The sequence below is a fragment of the Erpetoichthys calabaricus genome, chromosome 5 (assembly GCF_900747795.2).
Source record: "Erpetoichthys calabaricus chromosome 5, fErpCal1.3, whole genome shotgun sequence".
Lineage (NCBI taxonomy): Eukaryota > Metazoa > Chordata > Cladistia > Polypteriformes > Polypteridae > Erpetoichthys > Erpetoichthys calabaricus.
Window position 1 is genome coordinate 247,713,384 of NC_041398.2, and position 18,916 is coordinate 247,732,299.

Consider the following 18,916-nt stretch of genomic DNA (forward strand, 5'->3'; position numbering starts at 1 on the left):
GGACATCTAAACTGAGCGATCGGGGGAGAAGGGCCTTCGTCAGGGAGGTGACCAAGAACCAGATGGTCACTCTGTCAGAGGTCCTCTGTGGAGAGAGGAGAACCTTCCAGAAGGAAAACCATCTCTGCAGCCATCCACCAATCAGGCCTGTATGGTAGAGTGGCCAGATGGAAGCCACTCCTTAGTAAAAGGCACATGGCAGCCCGCCTGGAGTTTGCCAAAAGGCACCTGAAGGACTCTCAGACCATGAGAAAGAAAATTCTGTGGTCTGATGAGACAAAGATTGAACTCTTTGGTGTGAATGCCAGGCGTCACGTTTGGAGGAAACCAGGCACCGCTCATCACCAGGACAATACCATCCCTACAGTGAAGCATGGTGGTGGCAGCATCATGCTGTGGGGAACTGGGAGACTAGTCAGGATAAAGGGAAAGATGACTGCAGCAATGTACAGAGACATCCTGGATGAAAACCTGCTCCAGAGCGCTCTTGACCCTCAGACTGGGGCGACGGTTCATCTTTCAGCAGGACAACGACCCTAAGCACACAGCCAAGATATCAAAGGAGTGGCTTCAGGACAACTCTGTGAATGTCCTTGAGTGGCCCAGCCAGAGCCCAGACTTGAATCCGATTGAACATCTCTGGAGAGATCTTAAAATGGCTGTGCACCGACGCTTCCCATCCAACCTGATGGAGCTTGAGAGGTGCTGCAAAGAGGAATGGGCCAAACTGGCCAAGGATAGGTGTGCCAAGCTTGTGGCATCATATTCAAAAAGACTTGAGGCTGGAATTGCTGCCAAAGGGGCATCGACAAAGTATTGAGCAAAGGCTGTGAATACTTATGGACATGGGATTTCTCAGTTTTTTTTTATTTTTTATAAATTTGCAAAAACCTCAAGTAAACTTTTTTCATGTTGTCATTATGGGGTGTTGTGTGTAGAATTCTGAAGAAAAAAATGAATTGAATCCATTTTGGAATAAGGCTGTAACACAACAAAATGTGGAGAAAGTGATGAAGCTCTGTGAATACTTTCTGGATGCACTGTATATAATATACATAAGACCAATGGAAGAGGTGCAGTGCAGCATTCCTGGGGGGGTTTCGTACATTTTTTTTAAATCATGAGAGGCCCAGTATTTAAAAGCACATTAACAGATGGGGTCCTACTTTTTTTTTTTTCTTCAAAACATAAATCTCGTTGGCAAATATGAAATTAAAAAACGACGGCTTAAAGTACACGCAAAGAATCGTCCTTAATAAATGATGTCAGTCCCACCTTCTTCTTCTTCTTTTTTTTTTAACCAGCATTTGAAATACAAATGAAGTCATTTAACTCCAAAACCCACCGGAATAAATCCGCTTTTGACTGGAATTAATGTCACCCTGCCGACCCTCCTCGTGGGCGTTCTGCATTGCCACTTTGTTCCACACCAGGGGACCTCACCCCCCCCCCCCCCCCCCCCCCCCACTCCCCAAAAAGATCCCGTAAGCAAATATCGGTTTTAATTTACAAGTGACGAATGAAGCTGCGTTTGCGCGTATCCATCTGTTTCAAGGCTAATTTGCCGAGCGGGCCCATTATTGTACTTTTTTATGCAAATTGGACAATCACGGTGGTCTACATCTGTGAGCTCCGTTGGGGGGATTGTTCCGAGTGGGCCACGGGGTCTCCCTAATTGAGATTAAAGCTCAGTCAGTGTCATTGGCATTGGGGTCTTTGGCCCCCCTTCACTTTCTGTGCATTTGACATGGACACATTTGCCATTTTTGCCTATCAAACCCAAAAAAGATCAAAACGTTGATAAGGACATTTTATCAACGGACGCTGATGATGGTAACCAAAAAAAAAAAACAGAAATCAAGGTAACAAAAATGAAAAAGCCCAATTTTCTTCTGGTATGCCCCCCACTAAATGATAACCACGACGTTGCTTTATTTTGTTGTGATTATCCATTAAGGGACACTGGATACCAGCCATATTTAACCCCCAGAGGCAGTTAGCTTGACCCCTGGTGACGAGACTCCTGACCAATAGGAATGCACAGAAGCTCCGCTGAAGGCAGTTGACGGGAAATCGATCACATGATCGTCCCAGCGCGGTCATGAATATTTCACGGTCACGGGACGTGTGGCACAATGCAAAAAAAAAAATACTAAAACCAAAAATTACAACAAGTGTAAACATCTTTTCAGAAATATTTGCAAATTGATTAAACTTCAAAAACTGAAATCTCGTCATTCCTAGAAATACTAGGGGGCTTTGCCCCCTGCTCACTTCGCTCGCCAACCCCTGGTGTTGGGTAACCCGAAATACATTGATGTATGTATGAGATATATTGGAGTGTAAAGGTGTAGATGACGAACAAAGGAAGTAAAGAACCCATAGCATGGCACATTAGAAAGATTTATTGAAACATCTCTTTATACACAACATTTGTAGTAAAGATGGTGCGTTGTCCTTGAATGAGTTTTCCTTGGTATGGAGTATCTACAACTTTAACTTTAATGTCAGATGAACGCCAAACTCTTGAGAAGGCTACATAAAGTTGTCCATGTCCAAGTACAGGCTCAGAGAGGTATATGCCAACTCTGTCCATGGTTTGTCCTTGGGATTTGTTGATTGTCATGGCAAATGCAGGTTTAATGGGAAATTGGCGTCGTTTAAGTGTAAAAGGTAATTCCAGGTCAGAACTTGGAAGGTCAACTGTAGGAATCAAAACAGTATTGTTAGAATGTGATCCTGTAAGTACCTTTGTAGACTTAGCTAATGGGTGACTGTTTATGACTTCAGCGACGTTTCTCATTATCAGCTCTGTGTATTGCTTGTTTTCAGGAAGGGTCTGCCATTGCCAGCTGGTGGCCTGATATTTACCCCGGTAGATGCAAAAGCAAATGAACTATTGTAGGATCTAATGCAGTCCATAAAGTTTTTACTTTCAGGTACATTGTTAGTTAGAAACATCCGTAGATATTCAGGATATTCATCTAAAGGAGGCAGTCCAACCTGACCCTTGTGACAACAATGTGTAAACTCATTAGTTGTAGTGCCAGTTGTTTCTTCAGGGAAGTTAAGTGAATGACAATGACGGCAAATGATATTCATTAATCCTAATGAATGTTCAGTAATAGTGGACTCATTACAGAATGCGTTGTCAGCTAATTGGCGGAATTGTTTAGCGGCTGTTTGTCGTTCCTTTCTTTGCCGTTTATGTATTGCCTCTGCTGTTTGAGAGTCGCGTTGTAGGCGCCTGCGTTCATTGATTTTATCCAGGCGGGCTCATGTGTGTATCTCCATCAGTTGTGGTGTTTAGTTTTAAACCCGTGCCTGCTTTGCTTCCGCAGTTTCAGATGTGCGTTGTAGGCGTCTATGGTCATTGTATTTGTCCATGCGGGCTCGTGTTTGTAGCTCCGTTAGTCGAGCTGTTTGGTTTTGGAGCCGAGACAGTTTTGCTTCGAAGGTTTTAGACGTGCGTTGTAGGCGCCCACCTTTAATGATTTTATCCATACGGGCTCGTTTTTGTAGCTCCGTTAGTTGAGCTGGATCGTTTTGGAGCCGTGACCGTGACTCCATTAGTTATCCGTTGTCTACCGTTAGTAATATGGATAATTGCACTTACTGTTAATACGGAGCATTTTCTGTGGTTGTACTGTTAATAATGCATCACTGTAATGTGATTCACATATGCTATATGGTCTGGACGTGTGAGGATGCCGAACGTTTAATACGGAGAGTTTGTTTATTCTTATTACCCGGACCACGCTGTGTAGTGTGGACGTTTAGTTCAGAAGCGCGTTGTAGGCGCATGCGCCTTTCGTACTTTCTCGCGCCTTCCGTACTATCTTTGTGGACCTTTGTGGACTCCGTAGTGTCTTCCGTTTGACTCTGGGGTGCAGTGCAGAATCCTCTTTTCTGTGTGGCGTTAGTTGAGCTATTTCGTTTTGGAGCCGTGACTCCTTCATTCGCAGTGGATCAGACTTCGCTTGCGGTTTATGAGACGTGCGCTGTAGGCGCCTGCGCACTATGTCTCCTGCATCCATCGCCGTGTACCTGGGTCCGTGCCTTCTGGTTTACCATTCTCGGTTAGTAATATGGATTCCGACCCTTCCTTCAGTATTGTACAAGCCCCTTTAGTAGCAACTCCAGCTTCAAGTGCTCTTGTCTGTGAAGCAGGTTAGGTGCATTGGCGATTCTGAATTGTCCCCTAATGTGTGCTTGGTGTGTGTGTGTGTGTGCCCTGCGGTGGGCTGGCGCTCTGCCCGCGGTTTGTTTCCTGCCTTGTGGGTGTGTGTGTGCCCTGCGGTGGGCTGGCGCCCTGCCCGGGGTTTGTTTCCTGCCTTGTGCCCTGTGTTGGCTGGGATTGGCTGCAGCAGACCCCCGTGACCCTGTAGTTAGGATATAGCGGGTTGGATAATGGATGGATGGATTCTCAGTCATCCAGGTGAAATTATCTGGTAGTTGAGTGATGGCGACTGGACTTCTTTCTGAGTTTGACTCGGGGCTCACCGTAATTGCATAGAAATCCAAGCCCAACTCACGCTCAGGGTTAAAGCTAAGAAGGATAAAAGGTATGAGGGGCACTGCCCCACCATGCCCCAGCAGATGGTGCTGTTGAGCAGGGAGAACGAGGCTTACAAGAGCACTTGAGTATCTGGTAGTCATGGTGACTGGACGTCTTTCTTGTTCCATTTCACTGCTCATCCAAGCAGCTTCGTCAGTCTGAGGACTGTTGTTAGAGACCACAGTTGTACCCTCCAGGTTAGTTTCACTTCCCACCTGCCCTGATTAGGCTCGTTGAGATCAAGATCCGGGAGGTACAGGCTTTTACAGACCACATTAACTCAGTGGACACCAGGGAAGACTCCAAGGATAACCGGCTGGCTTTCCTGGATTGTGCAGTCATCATTGGGACTGAGGGAAAGCTAGAAATAGGAATCTACAGAAAGCCCACCCACACTGACCAGTATCTTTGGTTTGACTCACATCACCCACTACAACACAAACTGGGAGTCATCAGGACTCTACACCAACGAGCAGAGAACATCCCCACTTCCACAGCAGCTAAGAAGAAGGAGAACAGGCATCTGAAGACAGCCCTTAAGAGCGGCGGATATCCCAAGTGGGCCTTTAACAAGGCAGGATCTTGTTCCAGAAAAAAAGGACAACGGTACAGTCAGAGTCCCAGGACCAACGGAAGAACCTGGTTATTCCATACATGGCTGGTGTTTTGGAAAACACCACATACCTGTCCACATCAAACCCACTAACACACTGAGACAGAGACTCGTCCACCCCAAACACTGGATACCAAAACAGAAGAAGAGTGATATAGTATATGACATTCAATGTAGCAATGTGTCCCGAACTGTACATTGGAGAAACTCCACACAGAAGGATGGCCCAGCACAGAAGGGGAGTAACACCTCGGGGCCGGAATCATCTGTGTACCTCCATTTTTTGAAGGACATTAACGTCCAGATATTGGATAGAGAAGACAAGTGGATTGAGAGAGCACTGAGGGAAGCTCTGCATGTGCAAATCAACAACCCCTCACTCAACAGAGGTGGAGGCCTTAGGCGTAACCTGTCTTCAGTTTATCATGCTGCCCTTTCATCCATCCCCAGGGAAATCACACCTCCACCAGGTGGACCACTCCTAGTGAGCCACTCTATGGGGGTAGGAGGGGCTGTCAAAATGTGCCCACACCTCCCCCTTCCTTTGTTTTTACTCAACGGGCCTAATCAGGGCCGGTGGGAAGTGGAACTAACCTGGAGGGTACAATTGTGGTCTCTAACAACAGTCCTCAGACTGACGAAGCTGCTTGGATGAGCAGTGAAATGTATCGACCAAACAAGAAAGACGTACAGTCGACATGACTACCATTTGCAAGTCTCGTTCTCCCTGCTCAACAGCACCATCTGCTGGGGCATGGCGGGGCAGTGCCCCTCATACCTTTTACCCTTCTAAGCTTTAACCCTGAGCATGAGTTGGGCATGGATTTCTATGCAATTACGAGTCAGACTTGGGGTGACATGTAATGATACACTTTTAACACTGTTGACATCCCCTCCACAATCAGGTAACCAAACTCCGCAACCTCGGCATCAGCCTCTCTCCTTGTTATTGGACGCTGGACCTTCTAACCAACAGACCCCAGTCTGTCACGTTAAACAACCCGACATCCTCTACAATATCTCTGATCCTGACTACCGGTGCTCCACACGTCTGTGTGCTCAGCCCTCTCTTGACCCATAACTGTGTCTCTTTATATGGCTCCGATTCCCATCATAAAATGTGCAGACGACACCACAGTAACAGGACAGATCGGTAACATGGCAACATGGTGTGCAACACCAAAAAGACCAAAGAGCTCATTGAGAATCACCGGAAATCTTAAAGCAGCGGACGCACTCCCGTCCAATATAATGGGGCTGAGGCGGAGTGTGAGTCCGGCTTCAAATGTCCACATCTCTTTCTGGGACAATAAATACTTCCAGCGACTTTACCTTCTGCGGAGGCTGAAGAAAGCCTGCCTGTCTCGTCAGATTCTGTGCTGTCGAGAGCAGATTGACAGACCGCACTACCGTGTAGCTGACAGACAGGAAGGCCCTGCAACAGGTGGTGAAAACCGCCCAGGATGTCATTGGCATCCCTCTGCCGACCATCATGGGCCTGCAGCACGCACGGCGTCTGTGACAGGCATCATCGAGGAGGCCTCACAGCCCAAACCATGGACCGTGTACCCTCCTTCTGCCAGGGACAGTTTCACCATCACCGCTGTGAACTCTCAAACCTAAACACTCAATGGCTGACCTTTCTAATTATCAGTAACCTCTGACTGCACTTTATGTACATGTCACCTGTTTACACCTGTCTGTAGTACATAAAATATTTCACCTACAGTGGGTATAGAAAAGAACCCCCCCCTTTGAAATATCCCCATTTTGTTTTGCTTCACAGCCTTAAATGTAAACACACAAACTAATATTTCTTCCCAGCTTTACTTCCTCAATGCCACCTCTAACATCCAAGTGAAAGAAATCACAGCTACAGTTCAGAAAAATGATCAAAAATCAAAAACAAGAAATCCTGAGATTAATAAAGGATCACCCCCCCCCCCCCCCCCCAGTGTCAGTGTCATTTTGTTGACCCCCCCCCCTTTTGCTTTAATGACAGCCTTGACTCTGTTGATTCTTCTCTATCAGCTTTGCACACCTAGACTGAGCCCCCTCAATATTTGCCCCCCACTCTTCTTTACAGTTTAACTGTTCAAGTTCGGTCACATTGGATGGTGAGCGTTGGTGGTCTGTTATCTTCAGATCTTTCCACAGATTTTCACTGTGATTTAGGTCTGGGCTCTGTCTGGCCACACCAGGACATTCACTTTTTTCTCCTTCAGCCACTGGGTGGTCCATTTTGCTGAGTGCTTCGGGTCGTTGTCGTGTTGAGAGGTGAACATTCTGCCCATCTTCAACTTTCTGGCAGAGGGTAGCAGGTTTTCCTCAAGAATTTGATGGGATTTTGCTCCATCCATTTTTCCTTCTACCCTAACGAGAGCCCCAGGCCCCCCACAACAGGATTCTGCCCCCTCCATGCTGCACTGTAGGTATGGTGTGTTGTGGATGGTGAGCTGCATTGGTGGACCATTTGGTGTTGAGGCCAAATAATTTGATTTTGGTCTCATCTGACCATAAGACCTTTTTCCACTTGGCATGAGAATCTTGAAGGTGGCAAAGCTCAAACGAGCCTTAATGTGGCCTTTCTTGAGAAGTGCGACCCTCCCGAACAAGCCACAATGGTAGAGCGCTTGTCAAATTGTTGTCACATGTACTCAATGACCACTCTTTGCCATCAAATCCTATAACTCCTTCAAAGTGCCCTTTGACCTCTTGGTAGCCTCTCTTACCAGTTTCCTTCTTGCTCTTCCATCCAGTTTGGAGGGTCCTAGTCGTACCAAACACTTCTTTATGATGGACTCCTTGGGATTGATGAAGCCTTTGAGATGTTTTGGTCTCCATCTCCTGCCTTATGTCTGTCCACAACTCTATCCCTGAGAAATGTCTCGGGGTTGGGGAATAGCAGCAGTTTCACCCAGTTGCCGAAGAAGGACTCCATTCCTGCCATGCTCCTTGCCAATGTGTGACACGTTGCTCCGTCTTGCTGGAAGTCACCTTCCGTTACCTCGCGATCGATCATCCAGTTGATTCTGATGTCGCTTAAACAAATTGGTGACCCAGTAGGTCCATACCATGAAGACAAGACGCGCTGCTCAATACTGTAAAAAAAAAAAAAAAGCTCACACTGTTCCATCCCATTCAAACTAATGTGGAACTGAGGTGTCACCCATTGCACAGCTGCGCTCAGGTCCTAATTTGGGATCTTGAGGTGGTTCGTTGTGTGGTGGGTGCGGCAATGCGCTGTATCAGTGCAGGCTCCCATATATGCCATTTAGTATGGGATTCGTAAAAGCAGTTTTAATGTTTGTGATACTTCATCTGTTGGAATGACAAATGCAAATGCATTTTATTACTATAGATGTTTGTGATGCTCCATCTGTTGGAATGACACATGCAATGCATTTTATTACTACAAATGTTTGTGATGCTCCATCTATTGGAATGACAAATGCAAATGCATTTTTATTACTACAAATGCATCTGATGCGCCATCTGTTGGAATGTTAAATGCAATGCAGTTTATAATTACAAATGTTTCTTAAGAGCCATCTGTTGGAATGACAAATGCAATGCATTTTATTACTATAGATGTTTGTGATGCTCCATCTGTTGGAATGACACATGCAATGCATTTTATTACTACAAATGTTTGTGATGCTCCATCTATTGGAATGACAAATGCAAATGCATTTTATTACTACAAATGCATCTGATGCGCCATCTGTTGGAATGTTAAATGCAATGCAGTTTATAATTACAAATGTTTCTTAAGAGCCATCTGTTGGAATGACAAATGCAATGCATTTTATTACTATAGATGTTTGTGATGCTCCATCTGTTGGAATGACACATGCAATGCATTTTATTACTACAAATGTTTGTGATGCTCCATCTATTGGAATGACAAATGCAAATGCATTTTATTACTACAAATGCTTCTGATGCGCCATCTGTTGGAATGTTAAATGCAATGCAGTTTATAATTACAAATGTTTCTTAAGAGCCATCTGTTGGAATGGTACATGCAATGCATTTTATTACTACAAATGTTTGCTTTACGCCATCTGTTGGATTGACAATTGCAATGCATTTTCCATCCATCCATTATCCAACCCGCTATATCCTAACTACAGGGTCATGGGGGTCTGCTGGAGCCAATCCCAGCCAACGCAGGATGCAAGGCAGGAAACAAAGCCCGGGCAGGGCGCCAGCCCACCGCGGGGCGCGCACAAACACACACACACACACCAAGCACACACTAGGGACAATTTAGAATCGCCAATCCACCTAACCTGCAGGTCTTTCGACTGTGGGAGGAAACCGGAGGAAACCCACGCAGACACGGGGAGAACATGCAAACTCCACATAGGGAGGACCCGGGAGGCTAACCCGGATCTCCTAACTGCGAGACAGCAGTGCTACCCACTGTGCCACCGTGCTGCGTAATGCATTTTATTACTAGAAATGTTTGATTTGCGCCATCTGTTGGAATGTCAGGGACATAGTAACCAGATGGACACGGAGATAGACACACAAATATTTATCTTTTAATAAAGGTGGATGGAATCGATTGTCTCATTGCACAGGACATTTATTTATTCATCTCCGTATTAATTTATTCTTTTCGTTTTGTCTGAAATTTCCAATCCATACCAATCCAATGCCCCTTTCCGTTTTGTAAATGTTTTTAAATCCTTCGTTTCTGCAGACTGGACAAGTTGTCACAATCGTCCATCGTCATTGCAGCTCTTTTGTGTTTGCAGATCTGCCGGAGACTGAACGGGATCCGCTTTACCAGCTGTAAAAGTGCCAAAGACAGAACGTCGATGTCGGTGACGCTGGAGCAGTGCACCCTGCTGAGAGACGAGCACAACCTGCACCGGGACCACTTCATCCGCGCCCTCGACTGCATGCGCAGGTAAGTCGCTCCCTCCCCGTGCTTACATCTGGCTGCTGCATGATGGTCCTTCATGCCCACATTCGCCTCGCATACCTCATCGCGCCTTCCTTTCTGTGAGTGGAGCCATGGAGGATGCCAAGTCTTTAGATCCCCGTCACTGTTTTCCCTTGATCTGTCCTTCTGAGTCATTTCCATCATGTGGGCGCAGATTCAGGAGGAAGAATTCTTTCAAGATGTTCCTGTCACACTGGCATGGTGAATGACGACTGCCATACTCGGCCTTGGCTCTGGAGGGCAGTCTGGTGGGTCGCCCACTGTTGTCGTCTTGCTGAAAGGTCACATTTTGTCTGTACTTGAATTAAATGGTCAGGGGGACACGTGGTGTCTTTATCTTGTCTTTAATAGGACTGAAGAGCCTTCAATCCTCTGTCCAAAAGTGAGGTGGCCTACTTACACACAATTAGACTTCAAGGTACTGCACTATATGGCCAAACGTTTGTGGGCACCTGACTGTCGCACCAATATGAACTTGTTGGGCATCCCATTCCAAAGCCATGGGCATTAATAATGGAGTTGACCCCCTTAAAAGAGCTTGTACTCCACTTACCACAAGATTCGGGGGTGACATGTCTGTGGGAATTTGTGCCCCTCCAGCCAAAAGACCATCTGTGAGCTCAGGTTGGACGAGAAGACCTGGCTGGCAGTCGCTGTTCCAGTTCATTCCAAAGGCATTCAGTGGGGTTGAGGTCAGGGCTCTGAGCGAGCCATTCGAGTTCCTCCATATCTTTATGGACCTGACTTTGTGGGCAGGTGGGGCACTCAGGCCGAAAGAGGAGGAAAAAAAAAGGGTCTTTGACAAACTCTTGCCAGTTATCTCAAAGGTCAAGTAGCCTTCACTGGAACTGCTGGAGCCAGGATTTAGAACAGAACTTGGCCTAGTCCTAAACCCTATGGGACAAGGGGCCTAGTCCAAACCCTTCCATTAGCCCTTGTCACAACAAGAACACAAAGGAGGAGTCGCAAAAAGGTTTAGGGGTAGTCACCTCCGGGTACTGCAGGTGGTTGTGGACAAAATAAAGCAACTGGTTTCATGGAGTTCAAAACGGAACTGGTGCATAGGTGGAAAATGCTGGTGTTTAAGGATAGGCAGAGGTTGTAGATAGATAGATAGATGTGAAAGGCACTATATGATAGATAGATAGATAGATAGATAGATAGATAGATAGATAGATAGATAGATAGATAGATAGATAGATAGATAGATAGATAGATAGATAGATAGATAGATAGATAGATAGATAGATAGATACTTTATTAATCCCAAGGGGAAATTCACAGTAGTGACGTCGTCGGGGTTGGCGCCGGAAGTGATGTCAGGCGGAATTTCCCGAGAATGGTCGGCAGAGAAAGGGTTAATGCCCTCTGCCCCCCTCTGGTCTGGCACAGAATTTCCCTCATTCGAGCCCTTTAGCTGCCCCCATATACCCACATGTGACACACACAAAGCACCAAATTCCATACGCAGTGGCACTTTGTAGTCCAGATGGTAGCGTTCCAGACGTCCACCAAACCCAGACCGGTCCATCAGACTTGCCAGATAGTGGATTGTGATTTATCACTGCGCTTGCACTTCTCCAGAGTCCAATGGTGGGTGGCGTGCTTTGCGCCACACCAGCTGACCCCGGCTGTAAAATCTCATTACATGAAGCTCCTGACGCACAGGTCTTGTGCTCATGTTGCTTCCAAAGGCAGTTGTGAGTGATGCCACAGATTAGAGAGACCATTTTTCTGCTCTTTAGCACCCTGATCTGTGCGTTTGGGTGGTCTGTCACTTCTCAATGGAGCTGCTGTTGCTCCTCAACATGTCCACTTCACAATGGCAGATCTTCCAGGTGACCGGGGCCCGTCTAGCAGAGCAGAGATTTCACATACTGACTTGTGGCAAAGATGGCATTCTAGGACAGTGCCACGTTTAAAGGTCTTCGTGACGACCCAATATTTGTCAGTGGGAGATGGCATGGCCATGTGCTGACTTGTTGCACCTGTTGAAACACTGGCATCCATATTAGATCCAAACTGACCATAAAGTGGCACAAATGAATGAGAGGATGCCGGAATGAGACGAGAGCGACAAGGCACCAGTGGCAAAAGAGCACTGAACCTGTGATGTGAGGTGAACCACAAGCTGATTTCTGGTGCCGTGTGCTGTTATAGAACCTTCCACTAGATGGCAGCATGTCCCAATGTGTAGTCCACAGCCGACAGCCCGGTGTCACTTCACTGCTTATGGTGTGTGACAAAGCAAACCCCTAAGAGGCACCACTGGATTTAAAAACTGACACATCTGTTATAATAATAATTAGGAAAAAGTCACAGGAAGGGAAACGAATGGAGGAAAATCATAAATTAAAGAAAGTAATTCTCTCCTACGTGGGTCTGTTTTAAAAAACGTGAATAAATAACACTGGGGCTGACACAACCTGACGATGCTCCCAATTTTAAAGATTATACTTGTTGTGTATTTTTTTTTAACACGTGTTCCAAATAATACACTTTGCAAAATGTTCGGTTTATATACAGTCCTGTGAAAAAGTATTTGCCCCCTCCTCTTTTCCACTCTTTTTGCTTTTCCTGAACACGGAATCGTTCCTGATCTCCTGAACATATTCAGTAAAATACAAAAAGACAACCCGAGGAGACACAACGCACAGTTTTTAGATGATTGTTTGAATTACTGAAGGACAACAAAGTTCGGCAACACCGGCATCGCACGTGTGAAAAAGTAATTGTCCTCTAAACTTCATTCTTGATTGTGCCACCGTCGGTGTCAACAGAAACTTCGACGACCTTCGTGTAGAATCTGGATGAGAGGTTGGGTTAGGGTTAGGGATGAGAGGTTGGGACGTCTTAGCTATTAGCTAAACAAACGGGCTTGATGGATTGAAGGGTCTCCTCTCATTTGTCAGATTTCGTATGTTCTAGAAGGAGATCAGTCACTGGCAGCACTGTGGAGAAATGTGAGCCCTGCTTTTTCTCCACAGAATTGCTATAATTCAACTCCATTGGAGGGTGATCTACTCCTGCCTACCCCACCCACCCTGTAGGGGGCGCCATCACACTGGTAGATACACGTCCACACTCTGACTGCCTCACTTTCTCTTCCTGGTGGCTCCCTTAAACTACAAGAGTAGGGACAGCCCCTCCAGTTGCATGTGACCAGCTGATGTCCTCATTCCTTTTACCAGCCAAAATGGGTCACCCTGGAGTGAGTGCCATTTCAGTACTTGACACTTTTAGACACACACACACCTGCACTCATTCGCACTGGCCCAGTTTAGAGACACCGACATGTCACACACCCAGTTTAAGATGACATATAGAGTAAGATCTCAGCTAATTAATGCTTTCATTCCACTTGCCAGCCATAATGGGTCAATCATTTAGGGAGTGCCAGTCCATTGCTAGGCACATTTTAAACACACCTCCGCTGCTCTGAGTCCCTCAGGGTGCATTTCAAGTGATGTTCTCGTTCTATAAAATGGGACACCCTGCAGGGTATGCGCCATTCCATCACATGACACTTTTAGACTCACGCACACCTGCACTCGCCCATGCCAGCCCAGTTTGCTGACACCGGCGTGTCACACCCGCTCTATAATAATTCTGAGATTAGGATCTCAATCGGAATGGAATCTGCTCGCTGAGGGCACCTTTTCTTTTCATGCTTGTTGCGTAAATGGCGCACTCATCAAATGTCATCCTTTCTGGGAAGTTGTGTTTCCTTCAATGAGCACAAATCGCACGCACGTCACAAAGTTTCATTCTTTAAATAGCATTGACTGGCGCCACACATACCAACTACTGAACTTGCACGGCTCCAGTGGTGGGGTCTGCTTTTTATGTTCTTAAACCTGCGCCTGAAAACCTGTTAACGTGCAGACTTTGTTCATTTGCACCCTCTCAGTAAAGGACCTTCCATGTCTTTCATTTGTGGTTCCTTGGGTGTTGTCCTCAATTAAGGACCCTCTAAGTCATTTGTTTGCACCCCCTCGGGTCTCGTCCTCAGTAAAGGACCCTCCAGGTCAGCTCTTCTCAAATGCAGTTCAGGTGCCCCCCTGTGGCTGCAGTGAGGGTCTCTAATTGTTTGATTAGCCAGTCTTTATTCTGTTTTCTTCATCTAATTGCATGCTGTGATATTTTGGATTGTGGTGGGCTGGCGCCCTGCCCGGGGTTTGTTTCCTGTCTTGCACCCTGTGTTGGCGGGGATTGGCTCCAGCAGACCCCCGTGACCCTGTCGTTAGGATATATAGGCGGGTTAGATAATGGATGGATGGATATTTTGGATGTTTACCATTCTTGATGATCTTTTATCGTTTTCTTTATCATTCACATTTCTCGGTGCAGTTTACACCCGTAGCCTCTTTAGCGTTCTGTTTATGCCCGGAAAAAAATAAACCAAAAATGACGCTGTCATATTTTTTGAGCAAGAAAAAAAATCTTGTTATGTGTAACAGAAACGTGAAAATACAAAAACATTAAGATAAATGCAGTAGAAGAGGTCAGTCGAGTGTCCAGTGCTGTGCTGTTGCAGGTTCAGAACACGTCCTCCGTGTGACACGTTTTGAACCAATCACCAACGCGCAGCTCGATGTCACAATCGTGACAGTAGGCGCAAGTTTCTTCTCATGTATGTTTCTCTGTTGTTTGCACACGTCAGTGCCTGACCCTTGCGATTGATGCGCCCCTTGTGTTACTAAAGCCCACCACAGCGCCAGGCGTAGTGACCCAAACTGACCCAAACACCCACAGTTGGCATATTGTGAAAGGGCTCAGGTGGCTAACATCTCACTTGTCCCTGGACTCGATCTCAATTATTTTTCCTTTTTGTCACATAGCTACTGTCGCACCACAGTGAAGCTTCAGGCATCTAATTTACACGGGCATATCATGGCAGTTTGGTCATACAGCGCAGTATCATGCGTCAGTTATCGTTGTTCATGTTGGCGTCTAATGGCCAATTCACGTCATCATTCAGTTTGTTCTACAACTGCCTTTACAGCTTTTTTTTTTTTGCCATTGTGTTTTTTTTTTGTTGGAGGCTCCACCCAACTCATGAATATTAATGAGTTACCTTAGTGTTACCAAACAGATCATGACTATTAATGAGTTACCTTCGAGTCACCAGTTGGCTCATGAATATTAAAGAGTTACCTTAAAGTTATAAAATGGCTCATGAATATTAATGAGATACCATAGAGTTACCAGACAGCTCATGAATATTAATTAGTTACCTTAGCGTTACCAAAAGGCTCATGAATATTAATGAGATACCATAGAGTTACCAGACGGCTCATGAATATTAATGAGTTACCTTAGAGTTACCAAAAGGCTCCTGAATATTAATGAGTTACCTTAGAGTTATAAAATGGCTCATGAATATTAATGAGATACCTTAGTGTTACCAAACGGATCATGAATATTAATTAGTTACCTTAGCGTTACCGAAAGGCTCATGAATATTAATGAGATACCTTAGAGTTACCAGACGACTCATGAATATTAATGAGTTACCTTAGAGTTATAAAACGGCTCATGAATATTAATGACATACCTTAGTGTTAACAAACAGATCATGACTATTAATGAGTTACATTAGAGTTACCAAAAGGCTCCTGAATATTAATGAGTTACCTTAGAGTCACCAGATGGCTCCTGAATATTAAAGAGTTACCTTAGAGTTATAAAACGGCTCATGAATATTAATGAGATACCTTAGTGTTACCAAACGGATCATGAATATTAATGAGATACCTTAGCGTTACCAAAAGGCTCGTGAAAATTAATGAGTTACCGTAGAGTTATAAAACGGCTCCTGAATATTAATGAGATACCATAGAGTTACCAGACGGCTCATGAATATTAATGAGTTACCTTAGTGTTACCAAATGGCTCATGAATATTAATGAGATACCTTAGAGTTACCAGACGGCTCATGAATATTAATGAGTTACCTTAGTGTTACCAAACAGCTCCTGAATATTAAAGAGTTACCTTAGAGTTACCAGACGGCTCATGAATATTAATGAGTTACCTTAGAGTTACCAAAGGGTGGCAGAAGGTATACATATATTCGTGTTTTGTTTTTGTTTTTTTCAGCCGCATGACATTATTTCATCCACTAGATGGCAGCAGAATTCATGTCCTGATTGTTTTCTGTGCTCAACACTGTAAAGCGTCTCATTCATTACACGTCACCCAAGGCCTGACTCGGGGTTAACTGTAATAGCTCAGAATTCTGAGCCCGAGTCCCACTTGGGGTGACCCCACTCAAGGATAAGAGGCTTGGGAAAGTAAATGGACGGAGGGATGGAGTGGCCTATTGATTTCTGAAAATGTTTGGAATGAAAACTTGCAGCCTTAGGGTGGGCCAGGGCCATCTTAATATATGGACACTGGCCACAGGTGCACAGGGGTCCACAATGTTTCTGATGCTCGCGTATGTTTCTGTTTTTACTATCAGTGCACTACTTTGCCCCGGGGGGCCTATGATGTTGGTTAGACAGTCCTGCGCCAGGACTGAACTTGAGACCCCCTCTCCCCTCATTCCGAAGTCCCACAGCTATTGAGTTTCCACCTCCGTGTGGCCCTGAACAAATCCATGAGCAGAGCACAGAAGAAGTGATGTTTCACATTAAAATTCTTTGATTTCACTTTGTTATTTTTCTCATAAGTGTTTCTGGATGTCTACTTTAGTTTGCACTTCCTGGCTCCTCGTGTCAGTTTGCTCAGTGCTTCCTGTTATTTACGCTCCGTCATTCAGTGCCGCATGTTCTGCCAGGTCATCCTTTAGCTGAGTGAAACGGACCACACGAGTGACACTCGAGTTAAAATAACACACTTGACAGAAGAGTAGGAAACAAAAATCTCAAAGTAAAGCCGCTAGTCGTCCCTTCTGAGTCCTGCCATGCAACTTCATACCCATCTCAGGTGGCAGAGCAGGCCCAGTAGGTCAGCCCAGATGTTCCTGTCCACAGCTGCAGATTCCACTTCTTCCTGGTGAATGAATTTCTAGGGATTCCCAAGGGGTCCCGGGCCTGCTGCAGGGTCTCTGCATGATTCACTTTGCTGATTTGATTCTTTCGAAGTTTCCATTTAAGTGAATCGATTCTTTTGATTTCTTTACCATCTGCCGTATGCGGGAGCTCTGGGTGGGAAGTCCTTGTCCTCTCTGATCGTACCACAAATATATAAGTTGATCATTTGTGTATTATTTTGATATACAGCATGTGTTTGTGTGTGCATAAATAATATCATTGTTTGTAATTGTATAGAATTCTTATAGTATATTTAATATGATAATTCATAGGTTATTGTCCTGTTTCCATACACAATGCATGATAACACATTTAACATTTCTTCACAAATCAAAAGAGCTGAGACTCGCGGTTCAGGTGGTCCTCGTGCACTTTGAACAAAAAGATGTTGATGATGACTTGACACAGGAGGCACACAGACGCAGGCGCTCCACTAAATTGATACGTTTGTGCTCACACATCGGTTCATGTGATTCACTGACAACAAAAGTCGTGGTGGCTCAGAGGCGAGGGATCTGCACTGGCAATCGGAAGGTTCCTGTAAAATGCCAAAAGGGACTCTGCTCTGTTGGGCCCTTGAGCGAGGACCTTAACCTGCAATTGCTAAGCGCTTTGAGTAGTGAGAAAAGCGCTATATAAATGCAAAGAATTAGAATTAATTATAATTATTATTATAATTATAAAACAACAAGTTGATCGTGAATCTCCTGTCATTAAGTTGGATGAGCCTGGAGCCGCTTCAGGGGGCACCTCCCTTGAGGGACGGGCATCATAAGAACATGCCCAGATCATCTCCGACTGGCTCTCCTCGATCCGAATTGTGGAGCTTCTCACTCTGACATGAAGCATCAGCTCAGCCACCCTGAGAAGAAACCCCGTTCTGTCGCTTGTACTCGCGGTCTCATCTTGTCGGTCATTATGGACAGCTTATGACCACACGTGAGGACAGGCATGTCGATCAAGCAGTAAGCCGAGGGCTTTGTCTTCATACTTCACCACCATGGTGCCCACAGATACGCTGCCACCGGCACTCCAATCCACTTCACGATTTCAACAACAACAACAACAACATTTATTTCTATAGCACATTTTCATACAAAAAGTAGCTCAAAGTGCTTTACATAATGAAGAAAAGAAGAATAAAAGACAAATAAGAAATTAAAATAAGACAACATTAGTTAACATAATAAGGAGTAAGGTCCGATGGCCAGGGTGGACAGAAAAAACAAAAAAAAACTCCAGAAGGCTGGAGAAAAAAATAAAATCTGTAGGGGTTTCAGGCCACGAGACTGCCCAGTCCCCTCTGGGCATTCTACCTAACATAAATGAAATAGTCCTCTTTGTAGTTATTGTTCTCACGGAGTCACTTGATGCTGATGGTTATACAGACTTCTGGCTTTTAATCCATCCATCATTGTTGGAACATCATGGTGCTTTGGGTAGATGGTGGTGGCACAAGCCACCACCAATAGGACACCGGAAAAGAAAACAGAAGAGAGAGTAGGGGTTAGTACAAATTTTGAATGAATAGTTATTATAATGAATTGGATATACAGAGTGTCAGGATTAAATTACAGTGAAGTTATGAGAAGGCCATGTTAAAGTAATGTGTTTTTTAATGTGTTCAGCAGTTTTTTAAAGTGCTCCACTGTATTAGCCTGGCGAATTCCTACTGGCAGGCTATTCCAGATTTTAGGTGCATAACAGCAGAAGGCCGCCTCACCACTTCTTTTAAGTTTTGCTCTTGG

The 18,916-nt window shown here is 45.1% G+C and overlaps 2 protein-coding genes across 6 annotated transcripts in view; one reads left to right on the forward strand and one right to left on the reverse strand.

The window, feature by feature from the left end:
• The window catches only part of inpp4b (inositol polyphosphate-4-phosphatase type II B), a 533,162-nt gene that overhangs the window by 443,018 nt on the left and 71,228 nt on the right, over positions 1 to 18,916 (forward strand). For all 5 annotated transcript variants that reach the window (XM_051928128.1, XM_051928130.1, XM_051928129.1 and 2 more), the window contains one exon: positions 9,938 to 10,092. In XM_051928128.1, the coding sequence (XP_051784088.1) occupies positions 9,938 to 10,092 (155 nt within the window). The remainder of the gene's footprint in view (positions 1 to 9,937; positions 10,093 to 18,916) is intronic.
• LOC114652371 (interleukin-15-like) overlaps positions 1 to 18,916 on the reverse strand; it is a 523,178-nt gene that overhangs the window by 281,916 nt on the left and 222,346 nt on the right. The gene's annotated exons all lie outside the window — the stretch shown is intronic.